The sequence below is a fragment of the Mixophyes fleayi genome, chromosome 7 (assembly GCF_038048845.1).
Source record: "Mixophyes fleayi isolate aMixFle1 chromosome 7, aMixFle1.hap1, whole genome shotgun sequence".
Taxonomy (NCBI): domain Eukaryota; kingdom Metazoa; phylum Chordata; class Amphibia; order Anura; family Limnodynastidae; genus Mixophyes; species Mixophyes fleayi.
The window spans coordinates 47,180,719-47,200,339 of NC_134408.1; the positions used below are offsets into that span (position 1 = coordinate 47,180,719).

The 19,621-nt window shown below is 39.4% G+C and overlaps 1 protein-coding gene across 1 annotated transcript in view; it reads left to right on the forward strand.

Moving 5' to 3' along the window:
• MRTFB (myocardin related transcription factor B) overlaps window positions 1-19,621 on the forward strand; it is a 263,319-nt gene that overhangs the window by 101,084 nt on the left and 142,614 nt on the right. Inside the window, exon 3 of the mRNA XM_075179787.1 lies at window positions 11,316-11,521. Coding sequence (XP_075035888.1) covers window positions 11,374-11,521 — 148 coding nt within the window. The 5' untranslated portion in view covers window positions 11,316-11,373. The remainder of the gene's footprint in view (window positions 1-11,315; window positions 11,522-19,621) is intronic.

Genomic DNA, 19,621 nt, shown 5'->3' on the forward strand with positions numbered 1-19,621 from the left:
ACCAATGACAGAAAAAAAAGTCCTGGTCACCATGCTGTTTCATGTGTTCATGTGTACAAACTATACGTGTTTTACTTGATTTACCTTCAGATCTGTGCTCTTCATCTGTCATAACCATTGGCTGAAAAGATCTTGTCTCTGCCCACTCCATAGAGATCTATGGGCACTGCTGGTTGTGAGTGCATATACCCTGCATAATTGGAATGACATTGTTCCATCGTTGAATGGCATATTTAACCTGGTTTAAGAATCAAATCAAACGATACAACGTGCTTTGGAACAATAATCGTTCCACTTGCAGCACACACACTAATGTGATATTGGTCGTTTATTGTTTAATTGGCCTAATAATCTGTAGTGTGTTCCCAGCCTTGGTCAGCTGGGAGTTGGTTATACGCAGCATCTGGGACTCTTCCTGTTTCAGCATATCATTGAGTTCAGGCTTAGAAGCTCCTTTTCTCCAATTATTGTGAATATTCACAGATAGATCTTCAATCTAGAAAGCTTCATCAGATCCATAGCCCTGCACAGTTTTGACCAAGCATATTCCCTGTGCTTGAAACGTAACCTATTCATTTTTTTTTTTGTCTACAGTTTTGAAATTGTATTGCTACCAACTGTCCCTGATTTCCATATCACAGGTTTTAAGTATTTGTCCCTGGAAATGTCCCACTTTTTAACCATGTGAGCTGCACATCTGTGCGTGTTAGATGTTATTCTTAATCTCTAGGCTTTATAAGTCAATGTTTGTTTAAAAGGAGTATTATTTGGAAATGGGTACACTCTTCTTAAATTCAGTAAACATGACATGGTGGCAATTGTAGCGCTCAAAGGTCTAGCGAGTCTGTATATTACGTAAACTGCATGTGAGCAGCAGCTCTGCATTGTCCCTGTGAAATATTTTCAAATGTTGGTAACTATGTAGGAGTTACTGATTAACATTTCCATTGTATTCCTGAAGAACGGTAACGTAAATCAAATGCCTAGGAGTGTCCTGAACTATATTGTCCCTAGCAGAAGGTAAATTCGTCTACAAGGTGATCTCCCTTTGTACAGCCAGAATCGCTCCTATATTACTTAATTAAAGCTTTATCGCCAGGACATAATGTTTTATGATGGCTATTTTGGCTCTCATGACTGTATGTAGTGGAATCCAATTAGTTTTAATTCGCTGAGGTCACCATTTATTAAATTAAACCCATTTAGGGCTATAAATCAAAGATTTGAAGCCCATTTATGCCACAATAATTTATACTAATGAACACCAGTCATGATAAATACGCGTTTTTTTAACTATATGACAGGAAAGATGGTGTCTAACAATATGGTGAGATTGTATCTAGATTCGTTGGAATTACCAACATATAGATATACACGGTCATTTGCCAACACACCAGATACAATGTGTAAAACTTTAAAATTAATGCAAATTCATATATATTGTATAAAATATGCAGAATATTACATTGAGAATTGAATTCAGCTAATAGAGAGGTGCTTTTTTTACTGGATAAAAATGGGCTTCACCGGCTCAGATCTAGCGTAGAGGGATTCACCCAAATGATTCACTCTTAAATAAATACGTGTTAGAGCAGAGAGCGGAAACTCCAGCTTATGCGGAATTCACAGTATACACTGTACTTGTATGAATGTACAGTATGCCTCCCCCACGCATACACACACACACAAAAAAATTAATAGAATTAACTCCTCCTTCACTTCATTTTTTTATTTTTTTTATGTTATTACTACTACTACTACTACGGTTAATGTCGACTCATTGCAGTTCACTTTTATTTGTCTAGTGCAGATTAGATTATGAAAACAAGTGGCTGGTTGTGCATTTTCCACCAAATTTCGTTGTTTTGGTAAATGAGCCCTTGTGTTTATCTTCATACACTTTTCTGCTGACGAATACTAAAAACCTCTTTGGTGCACATCAGTGTTTTGCTGTATATGACTTGCATTTGCAAATATGGCAGCATGGTGGCTAAGTGGTTAGCACTTGTGCCTTATCACACTGGGGTTAGGAGTTCAATTCCCGACCATGGCCTTATCTGTGAGGAGTTTGTATGTTCTCCCCGTGTCTGCGTGGGTTTCCTCCGAGTGCTCCAGTTTCCTCCAACACTCCAAAAACATACTGGTAGGTTAATTGGCTGCTAACAAATTGACCCGTGTCTGTCTGTGTGTGTGTCTGTCTGTCTGTGTACTATAAGCCCCAATGGGGCAGAGACTGATGTGAGCGAGTTCTCTGTACAGCGTTGCGGAAATAGTGGCGCTATATAAATAAATGGTAATAATAAACCATATTTATGACTTTTCCCAGATAAAGTTACCAATCTCTTTATCTTATTGTGACTATATATTTTGGGCTTTATTTCTTTCATATCATATAATTAATGAATACAATTAAAGGCTATGTTTGCAAGGTATTGTAGTTTAACTGATCGATGACCCATTAAGTTAAAATATCAGACTGAAGTAAGCTGTCCTGCCCTTATGCTGAAATTTACTTTCAATATAGCACATATTACCAAACTGAAGTGCTCAATCATACCATTCCAATTTCACATGCTACTTGGAAAGCTGTTTTCCTTTGAGAGCACTTGGATATTGTGGAACAAAAGACATTGCATCATGGGTACTTCTCTCTGAGGGCACGATTCTGCAGTATATTAGTAAAATAAGTCCATCTCCAAGCAGTTCTACAAACAGAATTAGGTTAGATTGGAATGACTAGTCTGCATTCATCGTGACAGAGATGGTTTTGATACTGTGTCAAACTTCTACAGCATACATTTTTATTTTTCTTCCGTGCTAATCTTCATTGGACAAGTACATTTTGTTCTCTTACTCAAATTTCTTTAGGAAATGAAAGACATACATGCCTGAGAGCAATATAATTTACATTTATTTGTGTTGGCATTTTTCATTGCATGGTAAGCTATTTAATAGAACCATAGGGCATTTTATCTTGATGGGCTTTTTAGCACATCTGTAACTTCTGTCTCAGAGGTGGTTTGTCAGGTACTAAAAAATTGCAACATACTGTGTCATGCAATATTTTAGAAATCTGTCTCGATATTGTCTAAACAGTGTTTCCACTGTTATGGCTTGTTCAGTTGGAGGTGTACTTGATTTATTTATTTTTCTATTGCATACCTAAGCATTTGTAATTAGAAAAATTATTGGGACATACTTAGCCATCAGTTTATACTGGTTGCATACATGATCTGCTTTGACCATGCCCGATGTTGATGCTATGATGGGCTTACTCTTTTTTAGTCACTGCTTTTTAGCAACTTGTCGTCACTGACTACTCCTGGTGGTGATTGACCTAACCAGTGACCCACAGGCTGTGAACATTGTTGGTTGTAGGAGAGTGTTGCTGCCATTGCCAGGCTTCTCCACTGGCTTCTGGAACGGCTCACTCTTCTTGGGCAATGTGTAGCTGCTGCCGCATGTGTCTGCTGGTTACTCTGGCTGGAACTTTTCTCACCTCTTATTGTGGACTAGGCAGACCACTGAATCAGGAACACTGGGGTTAGTACAGAATAGCCGTAGGGATGGATTAAAGTGAGGTCTAATCTGTTCAGTCTGTGGGACAAACAGTGACGGCATCTCCCAGGAAAAGCAGGATCTTAATAGTAATAGTGTTTAGTGGCTCAAGAAACTGTTAGAGTTGTTCCGGTAAGTGCATACAGCTGCTATTAGAATGTAGTGCTTATGCCATTTTATATTAGCCCTTTTCTTATACTGTTTTATGCTGTTCAAACCAGCCTAATTAACCAATCCAGATAGACATCCTATCTGTACATGAGGGTCAGCCCTCATACTTTACATTTACTGTAGTAGCAGGGCTTCCGCCCTGTCCATGTGCAGCCAGTTGCCAGGCAGTCAGCCCCTTCTCTTCCTGACTTTGTCCTTGGAATCTAGGACCAGTTCTGAGACAAATTTCTCTACAGCATGTTTGGAGCCAGATTTCAGGGGTGCAGCCTGAATCACTGGCAGACAGAACCCGCTGTGCCCTATTATAGTCTTGGACTCTTGGGACACCGGTCTTACAGTTTCATTAGAACACTTCCAGAACTGATGGAAGTGTCTCTGTAGCTGCTGTTCTTTGGACCTCAGACTTGGTGATTGCTGCAGAGGACCCCGCTAGATCACCAGTTTATGGGAGCCTAAACAAATGTGGCTCACAATATACTGTTAAGCTTCAACTTCCAACATTAACTTGTATCTTTCCTGACTAATATGTTTGAAAATGCAGTTTTAACAACCTGGAGATCTATAGACTACCTAAAGCTGGGTGTGCGCATGCTGATTCGTAGTGCAAAGGATCTTTGGCCAAAGTGGCTACTCACAGAAAAGCTAAGTTTGCATATATTCAGTTGTTTGTTGAACCAGCATCTTAAGGGGTCTATTTATTCTGGTCATCCATCATTGACAAACCCTATTTTTCAGTCTACCCGTTTAAATTTAATCATATTTTTATAGGCAGAATTGATATTTTGCTGCTCATGTGGCACTTGTGTCTATTTGCTTATGTGAATATGATGTCCTTTGCTCATTCACGGTGACAGGCGCTGCATGGGGACGAGAGTAAGATCAGGAGATCCCAGTGGGGGCTCCAGGTTACAAATTCCGGGGGACTTAGTGCCACATATTGTGGTTTCACAACCCACCCTCCCACTGTGCCATTACGCCGTTGCAGATCTACGATGATGCCATTCAAAGTGAATGGCATCATTAAGCCCCTGCTTTCGTTTATGGACAGGACCCAAGAGGGTTTGCTGCTGTTCTTGGAGAGAAGGCAAATATTAATTTTACTTTTAGCTAAACAAATAGGTTGGTGAATACAACTTTTCCTCAATGTGCAGGAAACTGAAGTTCTTTGTGCCCTTAGGTTTTATGTTTGTCATGTATCATAGTGTGCATAATAAGCTTTTATGCATTGCATCAGGAGTACATCTGTATGACAAGATCCTGATACTTTTGTATATATTTAATATACTTTTTATTGGAGATGCTTAGGCTCGGTTCTCAGAGGACCGAACACACCTGAACTTAGCATATCCGAGTGCCGAGCCGGCTCTGTACTTACGCGCGCCCTCGGGATTGAAAACGAGGCAAAACATCATCGCTGGTTCTCGCAAGTTTTGGATTTTGTAAGTACCGCCCACCATGGTGATCCAGCGCCATTTCACAGAGGGACACAGAATTGGTAGCACGGTCTGTAGAGCAGTTGGGCAGTAACATAGATGGAATAGAAAGGACAATTCCATCCTGCACTACTTTTCTTTTCTGCCACTGCTTTGTGCCAATGTGTCCTAGATGTGCTAGGAATCGCCGTGTGTTTGAGTCATTACTCCGTCGCTTACCATCAAGCCAGGTCGCTGCAGTATTTGGCTGAAAGTATATGAAAATAATATTGTGACCTGTGAGGTGGTCAAAATTGACTACAAATGATTTGAAATTAGTGTGATTGAGGTTAATAATAATGTAGGAACAAAAAAAGAGCAAAATTATGTGATTTTAGCATATTTTAGGAATTTTTCCAAAAACTACAGATCCAAAACCAAAACATACGAGGGCGGTTTTGCCAAAACCAAAACACACGAGGGCGGTTTTGCCAAAACCAAAACACAAAGCTGATCCAAATCCAAAACCAGTTCACAGGGGTCAGTGAGTAGCCCTACTTTTTATTGGTGTGAATTTTTATTTTTCCTTTGTGATGTTCAGTCAAACTTTACGTATCTGCTCATGTTGTTTCCTTACCTTCAGGAGCCTTTGGGGGCTGCTCGATTCCCACCTTCTTCTCTGGGCTGCTGTGTTTCACAGCCCTTTCCAAAAGCCTGAGTAAAGTTGCAGAGGGGAATCAGATCGCGTGGACCAATAAGAAGCTGGCATCATGTAGATTGCATCTCCTTATTGGTCCACCAGTTCACACCCATAACAGTAGCCATTTTAAAGTGGTGAACGGAAAAGGTTTGTGGGAAAGTAGTTGAAATATATTAATTAACCTAGTATGCTGCTTTAAGGGACCTGTTGTGTTTTCAGCGTTTGTTTACTTATTTTAATCTACATAGTCTATTTTTTATGGTTTACAACTGTTTTTATAAAGCACCATTTCCTGTTTAGCATCCAATTATGCGTTGCTAGCTTTTTGTCAGCATTTAATGTTTGTTATGCACCCGCAATGTGTCGTCAGCCTTATTCCTGCGTACATTTAGATGATGTATCCTGTAATGTTTCATGGTTACACAATTGGATGAAATGTGTGAATCTTGCCTGGGGGTTACAGATTATGCCCGCTTCCCCTAAATCGTTGTTTCCCAGCCAGTGATGAACTGCATCGAAATGATCACACCATATGGGTCAGCTTGAGGGTGCTCGTTACCAATCGGCATGAATATAAATGGTTAGTGACAGTGACGGCAGAAATATTGGGTGTGCTCAAGCACCCACAGAGTTGGCACCTATGGATCATACAATAGTCCATATAATCTCTAATTAAAATGGGTGTGTCTGAAATAATACATGAAAGGAGAATATGAAATGTGTATTTCATGCGCCATGCAACCTCTTGCGCCACTGGAATTCCTAAATAAATAGCTTTGCTTGTGTGAGAAAGAAGTTATTCTGTGCTGCCCTTTTAAGAGGAAATGCTTGTGTGCATGTTCTTTACTATTAATAAGGGGTGAGCATTTTGTTACAAATTTTCAGAGGATTTTATCCTGGTTTTCCCCAATGTACTTTCAAAAAAAAAATGTAGCTTAAATACTTGCTGTTCTGCTTTTTAAATGGATTTTCTACCATCAGTTGACTTTTTCATTTACTAGCTTCGTCATGAGATCCTGTAATTTTTGCTAAATACAAATACTCTGTCTCTGGCTTTCTCCTGCTTTTCACCCACTTGTTTATATACTTACATAGATGTCCATTTTCATGGTCCTAGGTAGAACATGTGGTCTCTGCATTATGTATATATAATTGTATCCGTAGTGCAGCTTTGTGTCATCTTACAGGGAAAAGGAAATGGATATCTTTGCCTGTTCATGTAAATATACCACTGAAAAGCACAGACAGACACTTGCAAGAAGGGATAAAAAATAAAAAGCTCACTTCTCCAGACTAGTATTGGGGATGCCACCACGGAGATGCTTGGGACCTTGCCATTCAATGCAGAAGATATTTGCTACGTTACTGGCAGCTTTTTTTGTTGTTGTTTTTGTTTTTTTACATTGCAGTTTGTAGTCTGTAGTCAGTTTGTAGTCTAACCAGTCAGTGGTTCCAACACATGACAAGCTGCAATGTGAAGGGAGAGCGGAATTTCAGCTTTTTCCTTCCATTGGTAAGAAGAGAATAAGACTGCTGCTGGGAGGGCGAGTGTGCCCCAGAAGGCAGTGGGTCCTGGTCACAGACCCCAACTGTTAAGAAATCAGTGGGGAAAGGGTATAGGCACTTTTGAAGAGAGAAGTACTGTAGTTTGCAACCAGTTTTTGGACCTGGATAGGAAAGGTCTTTTGGAGGTTTTGTTTCCCATCATTTTTTGGGGGGGTTTCTTGAAGCACAAAAAGTCCAAAAATCACAATGTGCCAACAACACATGTTAGTTTTTCATAAATAATTCCCTCATTTTTCTGTAATTAAACGATCAAAATCATCACATGGAAGAAATGTGAACATCTGTGCAGCACAGCATTTGAGGCATGGATTTATCACTGTAATACTATCTGAATTTGTTATTTTGCAATGCTATATCCTCCTCACTTTCCTATAGTACTGGATTCTTGGTATGTAGATATAGACAAAGAATACACTGTTCTTGTTTCTGCAGGTCTGGTGTATTCAGAGGTTTATTAAGCCAGGTGTATTCTACAGAAGCCTATTGTATTTATAGAACCACCCCTAAAATATTTAATTTTCCGCATGAAAATCATAGAACCATTTTCACCTGCTAAATAAATATAAATCATTTATACATGAAAACATACAAGCCCAAGTAAATTTATTTACATTTTAAACCTTTTATTTGTGTTTTTATGAAAAATGTTATAAAGTCATAAAGCTGTCAAATGCCCTATCTACAAAAATCTACATATGCTAAAGAAAAATTGTAGGCTGATAATTATGCTGGTGTGACTTTTCTAGAGTAAAAATACTAAGGGGTATATTTATTAGAGCTTCTAAAAAGAAAAAGTGGAGGAATAATGGAGCAATAGCAACCAATCAGATTCTAGCTATGTATTACATTCTAGAAAATGATAGTTGGAATGTGATTGGTTGTTATGGGCAACGCCTCCACTTTCCCGTTTAGAAGCTTAGTAAATCTACCCCTAAATCTTCTCCATTTAATGTGTTCAGTGGTCATAGCTTTCCATTGAGATGAACATAAGTCCCAAACACATCTGATGGTATCCTATGCTGTAAAATCAGGATTCTAAGTAGTTGACCTGAATGACAATTTCCATACAGCATAGAATCTCGCTTATCTTTCCTAATGACGGTGACAATGAATCTGGATAGTATTAAGTGTAGTTCTTCAAGCAGCATGTTACATTTTAGTTATCTCTTCCCCATGAAGTTTGGGGGGAGGGGGCTTATGGAAAAGCCTGTCTCCCACCTTTCAGGAACAATTGCTCTGTGGAGTGGTTGATGTGATTGTACAAGCTCTGTGCTCTGACCAATAATGATCTGATGGTAGCGTCACCCATCCAGTTAGAGAAACCCATACACCAAGGCAGGCTCAATCTGTTTAAGAACTAACTATCAAGGTAGTAAGACTGTGTGAATTGATTTAAAGTTGGTGCTTGTTTTTCTTGGATATGGTTAGTTTTGGAGCAGGACTACCATTTTTTAGCTAGTTAGAGGGGTGATGAAGATAAAATGTCCCTTTTTAAGCATAGTAACAATTTGAAAAACAACAGTAACACTTTTAGATTGGCTAAAGTTAAGAAGTGAAAAAAATATTTGTTTGTCAATAACATGTAATCGGTACAGATAATCAAATGTCCACTGTGCATATATGTCCACATGGGGAGCTCAGTTTCTCATAAATGCTCTTAGACAATATTTTTGCCAGACAATCCAGCAGACCCCTGATAGTCATGATTATCATGACATTCCCAATTTTTAGTCCAAAGGGAATAGGGGTTGTTAATGTGTGGTTGTGGGCATGGCTGGGTGAATTGGGGGCATGGTCAATGTTTCTACTGATGTATTTTTTTTTTCTTCTTTAATACCCACCATACCATCTGTGGTAATGTATCTACAAGCAATCAAAGCATCTCAAAGGCACTATAACCTGAAATAGTTTAATTCCTAAATTGTGCTTGCTAAAGGGGAATGGGTATGCTAGGCATAGTTTTATATAATCTCTTTATAAGCTTTGGGACTACGTTGTGTGTCTCGGCTTTGGCTCCTCTCTGTTCTTTTCCGGTTCTTCTTACCAGGTCACGTCCCCAATGGCGCCAGATGTGTCCACCACTGCTAGGTTGCTCCACCAAGCTTTGTATTGAGAAAATTATCAAACATTAATAAGTTTGAGTTGGATTTTGAGAACACATGCAATTATGGAACAGAAAAAAACCCAATAACAATTTTGTACATGATATAGACTGTGATGTTAATAACACCATAATAGTAGAAAGTTAAAGTCCAGTCACAATGATATTATTATTCATCTATTTTTAATATTACAGTTAAGTAATTACAATGGCAAATCTCCATTCACACTCCCTCCCGTTCCCTGCGATTGGCCAATGACCGTCGCCTCTCTTCCACTCTGATCACCTCATCCCATTCCAGAATCCAAGATTTCTCGCATGCTGCCCCCCTCCACTGGAACGACCTCCCACGCTCTATCCAACTATCCCCTAATTTGTGCTCCTTCAAACAGGCACCTAAAACTCGCCTGTTCCTCAAAGCCTACCAGCTACCCACCTAGCCCTCTTTCCATGCTTGCTCTCCTCACCTCTCTCCTCCCTGCCCCATTACCCCCTCCTCCTGCTCTAGATCCCACTTACTCCCCTTGTGCCTGCTGTCTATATGCCCTCCCTTTAGGATGTCGGCTCTTATGAGCAGGGGCCCTCTTCCCTCCTGTCTCTACACCTATTCTTCTGCTCCATCTTCAATGTACCAGCTATGCTTGGAACTTTTGGAGTCTTGGTATTATTTGTCTTTTGTTCTGTACCGTTTTACCCTGTATTATACAGGGGCGCACAGAGGATTTTTCAGGGGGGGGTTTCCTCCATCCCCGAAAAAATAAATAAATCATAGAAACCTGCCGCTCCATTTCGGCTGCACTGTAGTATACAGCAGCCGCGGCGCTGTCAAAGAAGCGTCCGCGGCGGTGCTGTATACAATACAGCACCGCCGCGGACGCTTCTTAAACAGCGCCGCGGCTGCTGTATACTACAGTGCCGATATGTAGGGCACTTTTTAGCGGAGAGGGGGGGTTTCTGGAGACCCAGAAACCCCCCTGCGTGCGCCACTGTTACATACAGCGCTGCGCAAATCTTGTGGCACCTTTATAAATAAAGGAGGAGAATAATAATAATAATGTAGAGTTTATGTACCTTTACCTTTCATGTGTGCTACAACTTGGATAAGGAACATAGTCCAGTAGGTGCACACATGTCTACGGTACCTCTGCATAGTGATATCATATGACATGTAACAAGCATACCTCCCGGCTGTTTCAATTTCTGCAGGTCTCACATTGTGCACTTTGAAAGGAATGGGATTTGTGTGGATGGAGGTGGGGCTTATTTCGTCCTGAATACACATGTTTGAATTTTGGGAGGTATGAACAAACGCCTGTGCCGCATGTACCTACATTTTTGCTAGTTACTAAAATGTTTGTATACTGTGAATGTGTATTTGATCTAGTCTAAAGCAAACAATGATTCCTGTTTTTGTCAGCTTCTACTATGTAACCCATGTGACAAGGGATATGTTCTTTAATAGGACATTATTATTGACAAATACTTTGAGCACAAATGTTTTGCATGCTGGAGCTTCACCCATGACTTAGAAATTATATATAAAATTATTGATCGGAGAGAATCATTTAGCCTTGGTCAGTAATCAGAGTGCTTAGTGCCACTATTCTTTTTAGTTTATTAATATTTCATAATGCCTAGGCAGAGTTTCCGTTCATAATGGTAAATGCATGTATGTACAGCAACATGGATCCATTGCAGATTATGAATGTAGCTGTGTCACTTTTCAGCAGGATGCAATGCCTTAATTTGCAAAGATCTTTCCTGTAAAATATGGTTATATAAAGATTTCCATTTTATTTTTTTACAGTTTTGTTCTGCAAAACGTGAAGTCACATTTCCCTCCTTTCACATCATCTTGCTCCATTATGGACTATCGACTGGCCCAGGAGGATGAGATTGGGTCATTACTCAGTTTGGTTCCCAGCCCCCAAAGTGAAGCCGTTGCCCATGATTTTGAGGAGCTGTCCTTGCAGTCAATTCCGCAATTGCCGCCTCTTAAGGAACGGAAAAATGGTGAGTGCTTGGACCACTTAAGCAAAGATTGTTGATCAATATAATGCAAATGTTAGACATGAATAGAGTTTCTGTTCTGAGCAAAAGGGTATGTTATTTTGTAGTAGGCCTAAATTATTACTAAGGCCATTTCTGTTGTTTCTATATCTTTTGCTGTGTTAGAAATATACTCTCATGAGACGTACATATTTACATAGTGAAGTTGAAAAAAAGACACAAGGCCACAAAGTTCAACCTTTTATTACTTCTAGATGTGTTGATATACACAGGAAGGCAAAACAACCCCCACCCCCATCTGCCAATTTAACCCGCACAGGAGAAAAAATTCCATTCTGACCACATACATGGCTCTTGAACACTGTCCCTTGATCAGTCATCCTGACTACTTAATTTGCTCTTTAGATCTGGTAACTAATTGTTACCATTACTTGTAAGACAGGCATCCAAACCATGGGTGAATCCAGCAAAAGGATCCCACAGTCTAATTACCCCAACAGTGAAATCTCTTTCTCTGTTGGTAGTGAATATGTTATTCCTTCAGGTACATACGGTTCTGGATGCTAAAAACTTGTGAGAAAAATGTTTGCTTTGTACTTCAATATATGTAGACATTCATTTGGTCATCTCCCCAATGTAAACATTTTATGATGTGAATAACTACATATTCTCTTTACAGTGCTGTGTAATGTGATAGGTGCTATATAAATAAACCATAATAATAATTTGTTTCCTGTGGATCTATGTTGTTTTCATCCCAGCTCTTGTATCATTTATCCGACGCTGGGTGCTGCTACTCCTCATAATATCTATTAGGAAAGCAAAGGCTTTTTCCATCTCTGATGTCTCCAGGGTCCCATTTATTGTGTAGGTTGCACAATTATCATTTGGTATGATAATTGTCATTTGAGCCAATATCCTTAGTAGTGACTCAGTGTATTAGTCTGTATTAATACACTTACGTCTGCAAAATAATTAATACATAAAAAGAGCAGTACTGATCTCTGATGCACCCCACTAATATATATCACTCGTTCTGAATATGTTCCGTTTAGAACAACACTCTGATTTGTACCTCTTAGCCAGTTATCTCCCCATGTACATATGTTTCCACTTGTCCCAGCGCTTGAAGTTCTTGCTACCAGAACCAATTAATTCTGATCAAGTTGGTTTTGTTCCAGGGTGTGAAGCCTGTATTTCTACACCGAATCCTCTCTCTCTATCATATTTCCACAGCCAATCAAAATGAATAGTTCTCTTTCAGATGCCTTCTTTATATCTTTTTATAAAAAAAAATGGAACAAGGTAGAGCTGCCAGCTTTCTCCCCTGATTTTTGCTCTTTGTATGGAGGCTTTTGCTCATTCTATTAGAAAAAAAAATCCTGATATCTCTGGTGGGGAAACACTGCATAAACTGGCTTTTTTGCTGACTATCACCTGGCAGTAGTCACCAATCTATCATCGTCATCATCATCACCATTTATTATATAGCGCCGCTGATTCCGCACCGCTGTACAGAGAACTCATTCACATCAGTCCCTGCCCCATTACAGTCTAAATTCCTTAATATACACAAACGCACAAAGACAGAGAGAGAGAGACTAGGGTCAATTTTGCTAGCAGACAATTAACCTACCAGTATGTTTTTGGAGTGTGGGAGGAAACCGGAGCACCCGGGGGAAACCCACACAAATACAGGGAGAACATACAAACTCCACACAGATAAGGCCATGGTTGGCAATCAAACTCATGACCCCAGAGCTGTGAGGCAGAAGTGCTAACCACTAAGTCACCGTGAAGCCCGTACTCCAATGTGGTTGAGTGGATTAATAAATCATAATAATAATTTGTAAATGGCTATAGTGAGGTACTTAAAATCAGGGAGCCTAAAAACACTGCTACGGTTGTCAATATCTAATAGGTCACTGCATCTATATTTATGTTCCGTGGGAAGACCATGCCAGTGCCACCTTATTCGGGTTATGGAAAAGGCTCTCATGTGCATAGAAAGTCGTCACCATAGTAATTCATGCCTGTGGTTGTATAGGTCTGCCAGTGAGGAAGACAAATTGCCTGTACCCGGATGAGGGGGTAGTTACTTTTCAGTTCCTGATTTTTTTCGGACTTCTGGACTTCCATTTTTCCCCAGCAACTCTTGGATGTTCTCTATAGAATTTTGTGTTGTGATCTCTGTTGTAATGTTAATTCTTTTTTTTTTTACATAAACAAAGTATCTATTAAAATCAATATCTCAATGTCTCAATAGCATTGTCTTGCAAAAACAAAAACACATACTGACCTGGTGCTTTTGCAGCAGTTGGAGATTGTAACCCACTTAAAGAGCATAAAGAGCCATTATTTGATATTTACATATCAAAACTGTATATTACACAGATCATTAAAAGACTTTAAATAATGCACAGGTTTCTAATTGGCTAAATGCTTATCATGCTGTTGCACTCCACTGTACCAGTTATGTGAGAGGTGCTTTGCTAACACAACAGGTAGAGAGTAGCTGTCATCCTTGCAGTCATGCTTTATAGAAATGCACATAGGTATTTGGAAGACTCATACAGAGCCTGAGCAGTGATGTAACAGTAGCTCAAATAACTGCAGTCTGAGCTTTTTGCCCTCTTTCAGATCCCTTTAGGACACCGTTCTAGACATTTAGGAGAGCTGTGGCTGTCTGTAATGGAGTGAGAAGTGTAATGTTAGATAAAATGCATTTTTCTGCATTAACTTTTCGTCATGGTACTTCAGTTTTGGGGTTAAGTGGTTCTTAAAGACAATATCAAAGATTTTCACTAACCTATACAGTATCCACTATGTGAGAAACAAATAAATCATGATGTGGTGACCTTCAGATGTATGTATAAGACATTTCATGGTAAATAAATTAAATTTCAACACATTATTCAAAGGTGATGCATCGATCTACGAATAGTATAAGACTTTAATATATTTCTATAATCATTCTTCACTCTGATCTCAAAAATTAGGATGAAATTAGGATGAAATTTCCAGTTATTATAAAAAGATCTACACAGTCTGCTAAATAAATTGCTAATAAGTCTAAAGATGTAGACAAAAATAAAATACATATTTGTGACAGAAGCCCTAGTTGTTTAAAATGTAGCGTATGTATTGGGTCAAATATTATATTTAGAGGTAATAAGAGAAAATAGAAAATAACTGCATTCCTGTCAGAAACTATTACAGTATTTAAGAGGTCCCTTAAATGACTTGGATTTGATGGTCTATTTCTTGAAACAATACTATTAAGAGGGGTTAGACGACTACTTGCGTTAAAAAGGATCGCCAGGAGAAGGTGTGGAGAGTTTGGTACATCATAGGGTTCCAGGCTCATCCGGGAAGCATGTGATAGATATGGGCAAAAATTATATATATATATGTTCCATGATAATCTCGCATCCAATCACATTCTGCCATTTGGGCCTGGGATGCCCTGCTGTATCAGTGTCTATGTAGTGTCTCCTTTGCAGTCGCACTAAATACTACATTTGCAATAAAAAAAGTGTGTTCAAACTCCATATAAACAGAAACAATGAAGGTGAAAACCGGTTGAAAAAAAATAATTGGTTTATTTTGCAGCTAACAGTTTGTTTCTGAATTTAAGTCAGCGACTTAGTATTTGGAATGGACTGCTGGGCTATTCGGTGAGCAAAGGTAGCATGATATACTGAAATAGTGCTGTACTGGCATGTAAGGATAGGTAAGTCCAAACATATCCAAATATATTTTTTCAGGAGAGAGGTCTGTGAGGACTTTTTATTACCAATTTGCAAACAATTGTAGAGGCCTTTTATTGCTTATAGACCACCTGTCATCTATTAATTCTTAAGGATTTAGTGTATGCTGACTGTGGCACATAATGCATATCCAATTATTTTGTGAGGACTTAACAATAAGCTACTGCATATGCTTTGTTCTAAATCCCCATATGAATTCTTAATAAATGTTTCATTTTAGTACATACTTGCCGACATTTTATAATTTACGTCCGGGAGATGCAAGGGGGAGGTGGGCGTGTAGGGGGCGCGGCTTCGAAATTCGCGTCATTTTAGCCCCGCCCCCGTGACGTGATGACGCAAATCGCGTCATTTTACAGCGGGGGCAGGGCCAAACGCCGCGATTCCCGGTGAATCGCGGCGTTTGAACCGAATTCTGCCCACTTCACTAGGAAGTGGGCAGATCAGGGAGATTGCCATACTCTCCCGGGAGTCCGGGAGACTCTCGCGAAATGCGGGAGTCTCCCGGACATTCCGGGAGAGTTGGCAAGCATGTTTTAGTATGAATAACACTCAAGTAAGTGGGATGATTCTTTTTTTTTTTTTTTTTTTTTGTTAAAGTGTAGTGCATATTAGTAGCTGAATTGTATTTGCTCCACCCATAATGTTGCTAAGTAGATTTGCAGGACATCATCAGCCTTCTGTTCAAAATGTGTGTCCATATCATGCATTAAAACATAAGACAGCTTTTGCTTGTTTAGACTCTGCTGAAATTGCCATTGAAATATGATTTGCATAGTGGCTCTTTACCCTCTGTGTAAGGGTATTTTCAGAACGTCAGGGGTGGCTTGGTGTTCATTTGCTCAGATTAGTTGGGGGGCTACTTGGTAAACATTTACCATCAAATAGGGGTACATGTAAAAAAAAAATTCGGAACATGAAAATTAAAAAAAAAACCACTTGGATTTAAATAACTAACTAAATACAAGAAGACGATCTCTTGTACTCCATGCAATGTAATTATGCCCTATTGGTGGGGTGGTAGGTACACTTTCAGCTATGCATTGTTTTCTAAACCACAGTTTGTTCCTATGAGTTTAGAATATTGTAGCAACCTGTATTCTGTCATGTTGTGTTCCTGCGTGGGATGTGTGAGCAGAACAGCTGGGATAGAACACTGTAGAGCACCAATTACAAGGATGATAAACACAAAACTTTAATGTAATCAAATATTGAGAGCATCCTACCGCTGTTTTTTCCATGTGTCATAGGGCACATTTGTTGAGTAGGCAGAAAACGTTTTTCATTTTCTTCTAGAATCAATACAACAATCTGCGTTCATTTCACAAATTTTTGTTAGGCATCTGTGATTAATTGCAGCTCATGACGTCACACTGGAATATTGGTTTAATTAGGGATTATTTCTTGGATTCAGATTTATTTGTTGGGAAATGGTATTGCTTATGAAGAAGTCACTGTTTTATGCCGATTTCTCATCTTTTCTAATGAAAGAATGGCAATTAATTACTCTGATCATATTCTTATGTCTTTCTCAACTTAGTCATTGGCCCTTTGTAAGCATAGAAAGTGTAGTCATATGTGAAACAATGTTCCTTTGCACACTGTACTTCCTTGGTACTATTGCATATACAGAAGAAAAGAAAATGCTAAGGAAGTGTGAAGAGCAGACAACAATAGATTTCTACTAAAACTGGATTCTACTATATTTATTTCTAATCCTCAATTCTGGCAATTTATGTGATCATTTTATACATGTTCTCATGAATGTTTACACATTTCAGAATCCTGTTTATTTAGTTGTGTGGTCAGGATATATTGTTTTGAAACATACTTTAATATAGAAATCTGCATGGTAGAGATCAAGTAAATCAAATTTATTACTGTACTGTATGTAGTTTTTACCACCTGGTAAACTTTGGAATTGTTGCTCTCTCCACTTTTATTTATTATTTTAATACAACTCCAGGGGTCAGGCAGAGTTCCTCTTGTGTTATCACCTCTGTCTGCTTGATGCTCCTTCTAGTAGCCAGTCTGTAGCTGTTGTCATATTAATCAAAAGGAAGCAGCCTGCACTATTAGCTAGAGATGCTCACTGACCCCCGTGTTTTGGTTTTGGATCTGGATTACCTTCGGGTTTTGGTCTTGCCAAAACCGCCCTTCCTTGTTTTGGTTTTCTATTTCTTACAAAATTCAATTTTTTTGGGCTAAAATCACATAATTTAGGTATTATTTTGTACCTACATTATTATTAGCCTCACAAACACTAATTTCTAGTCATTTCTATTAAATTTTTACCATCTCACAGGTCACAGTATGCTTTTCATACACTTTCAGCCAAATACTGCAGTGAGCTGGCTGGATGTTAAGCGACAGAGCAACGACACAAACACACTGCAGTTTATATCACATCTAGAAAACATGCCACACACCAGTGTCACAAACTCACAATAGAAAAGTAATACAAGATGGAATTGTCCTTGCGAATATATGTTTGATCTTACAAAGGACATGCACACTTTAACAAACCAAGCACTTCAGCGACAAGGGCTGCCACTTTTGTGGCTGAAGTGCTTTGTGTGTTTGGGACCCCACTAAACCCGCCATCAATGCCCTAAAGGCAGGTTAGACCAACAGTGCTGTCAAATGAATTCTACACTGTCAAGATGTTGTCGTCACCAACTTCAGCATCATCCTCACCCTCATCAGTGTGTACATCATCATCAGAGACTATTAATTCATCTCTGCTGGAATCCGCCATTACAGAAGTGTCAGTACTTAGATGTATTTGCCGGTAAAGGCCTTCCTCGTGGAAGATGTAGTTCATTTTGATGAACATCATCTTTTCCACATTTTTAGGAAGTAACCTCCTACGTCAATCACTGACAAGGTTCCCGGCTGTGAGTGTAAAGAACAATTCCAACCTATTAAACTTTTATAAAGAAAATGCAGAATGTCACCTCTCCTAATTGTGGGTGAATTGTGGCACAATACAATTTGACTGTAAAGAACAATAGTAGCTTGTTACATTTTTGAAAGAAAATTCAAAATGCCACCTCTCCTAATTGTGGGCAAGCTCTGGCATAGTACACTGTGAGTGGAGACTGGAAAGAACAATTACAGCCTATTGAACTATAAAGCAAAGCCCTGTGCCACCTCTCCTAAATCTGGCTGAGCTCTGCAACAGTACACTGTGAATGGAGACTGGAAAGCACAATACCAGCCTGTTAAGCAAAGCCCACTAACACCTCTCCTAATTGTGGATGAGCTCTGGCGCTGGCAATGTGACTTGAGACCATCACTATACTAACCCTGCCTAACTACAATAGACCATATCAAAGACGCTGCTATCCCTTCTCTGTCTCTCTGTGAAATGGTGACGGAGTTCCGTTTCGGGCGTTATTTAAAGAATCAAAATCTAGCGAGATCCGACGAGACAATGATGACGTTTTGCCTCGTTTCCATGCCCGAACGCGTGTGCCGAGCCAGCTTGGATACCCTACGTTTGGGCGGGCTCGGTTTTCGGGAAACCGAGCACATGTCTACTATTAACCAATCACATTCTATCCTATGAAATCAGCCAACAGCTTGATCACTGAGATGTGTGTTAAGTAGGCGCACCATGGAAAGATGTGTACTATGTGGAGCTATGTATTGTACACTGGTCATCAAATTTAAGCACAAAGGGGCATGGTATGTTTTTACCACATTAGTTGTGTGGCACAATATGTAATCTTTTTTTGAATTATAATTATTTTACCACTATACCCAAATATGTTAGCCCTAACATGATCACCCTTTACAGGAGTTGTGACATCTACAAACATAGTTTTCATGGCAGCCAGTTGGGTGAGTGTTTTACCCACCAGGTATTCTAAAGACGATAATGACATTTTACTGTAAGGATTCCAGCTGCATACTGGTTTGTGCAGTTTGGGACTTAGGAGTGTTTTAAATGACCTTCTTCACTTTATTAGTGAGTATGGGTAATGTACAAATTGTAACATTAAGGGCTTGGTTCAGTTGGAGTCCATGGGAAATATTACATTTTTCCTTGTCTGAGCAAACAGCTCTTGCTCATGTTAAAAAATGCAGACAAATTAAGTCCTTCCTGCTGTCCTATGTAGCACACAAATATTTGGCAGCTTTATTTTTATACTGCGATTTAGACCTTGCTAATATTTTATTGGGGAATTCCTGAAGGGGGGGTGAACTGTAACTGCTGAGGAGTGCGGGCGCCACATATCACATCATTTTGGCCCTGCTCACTGACGCAATAGCGCTATTGCATCATTACATTGCATGGAGTCCCCCATCTCGCCCACTTCACTTGGAA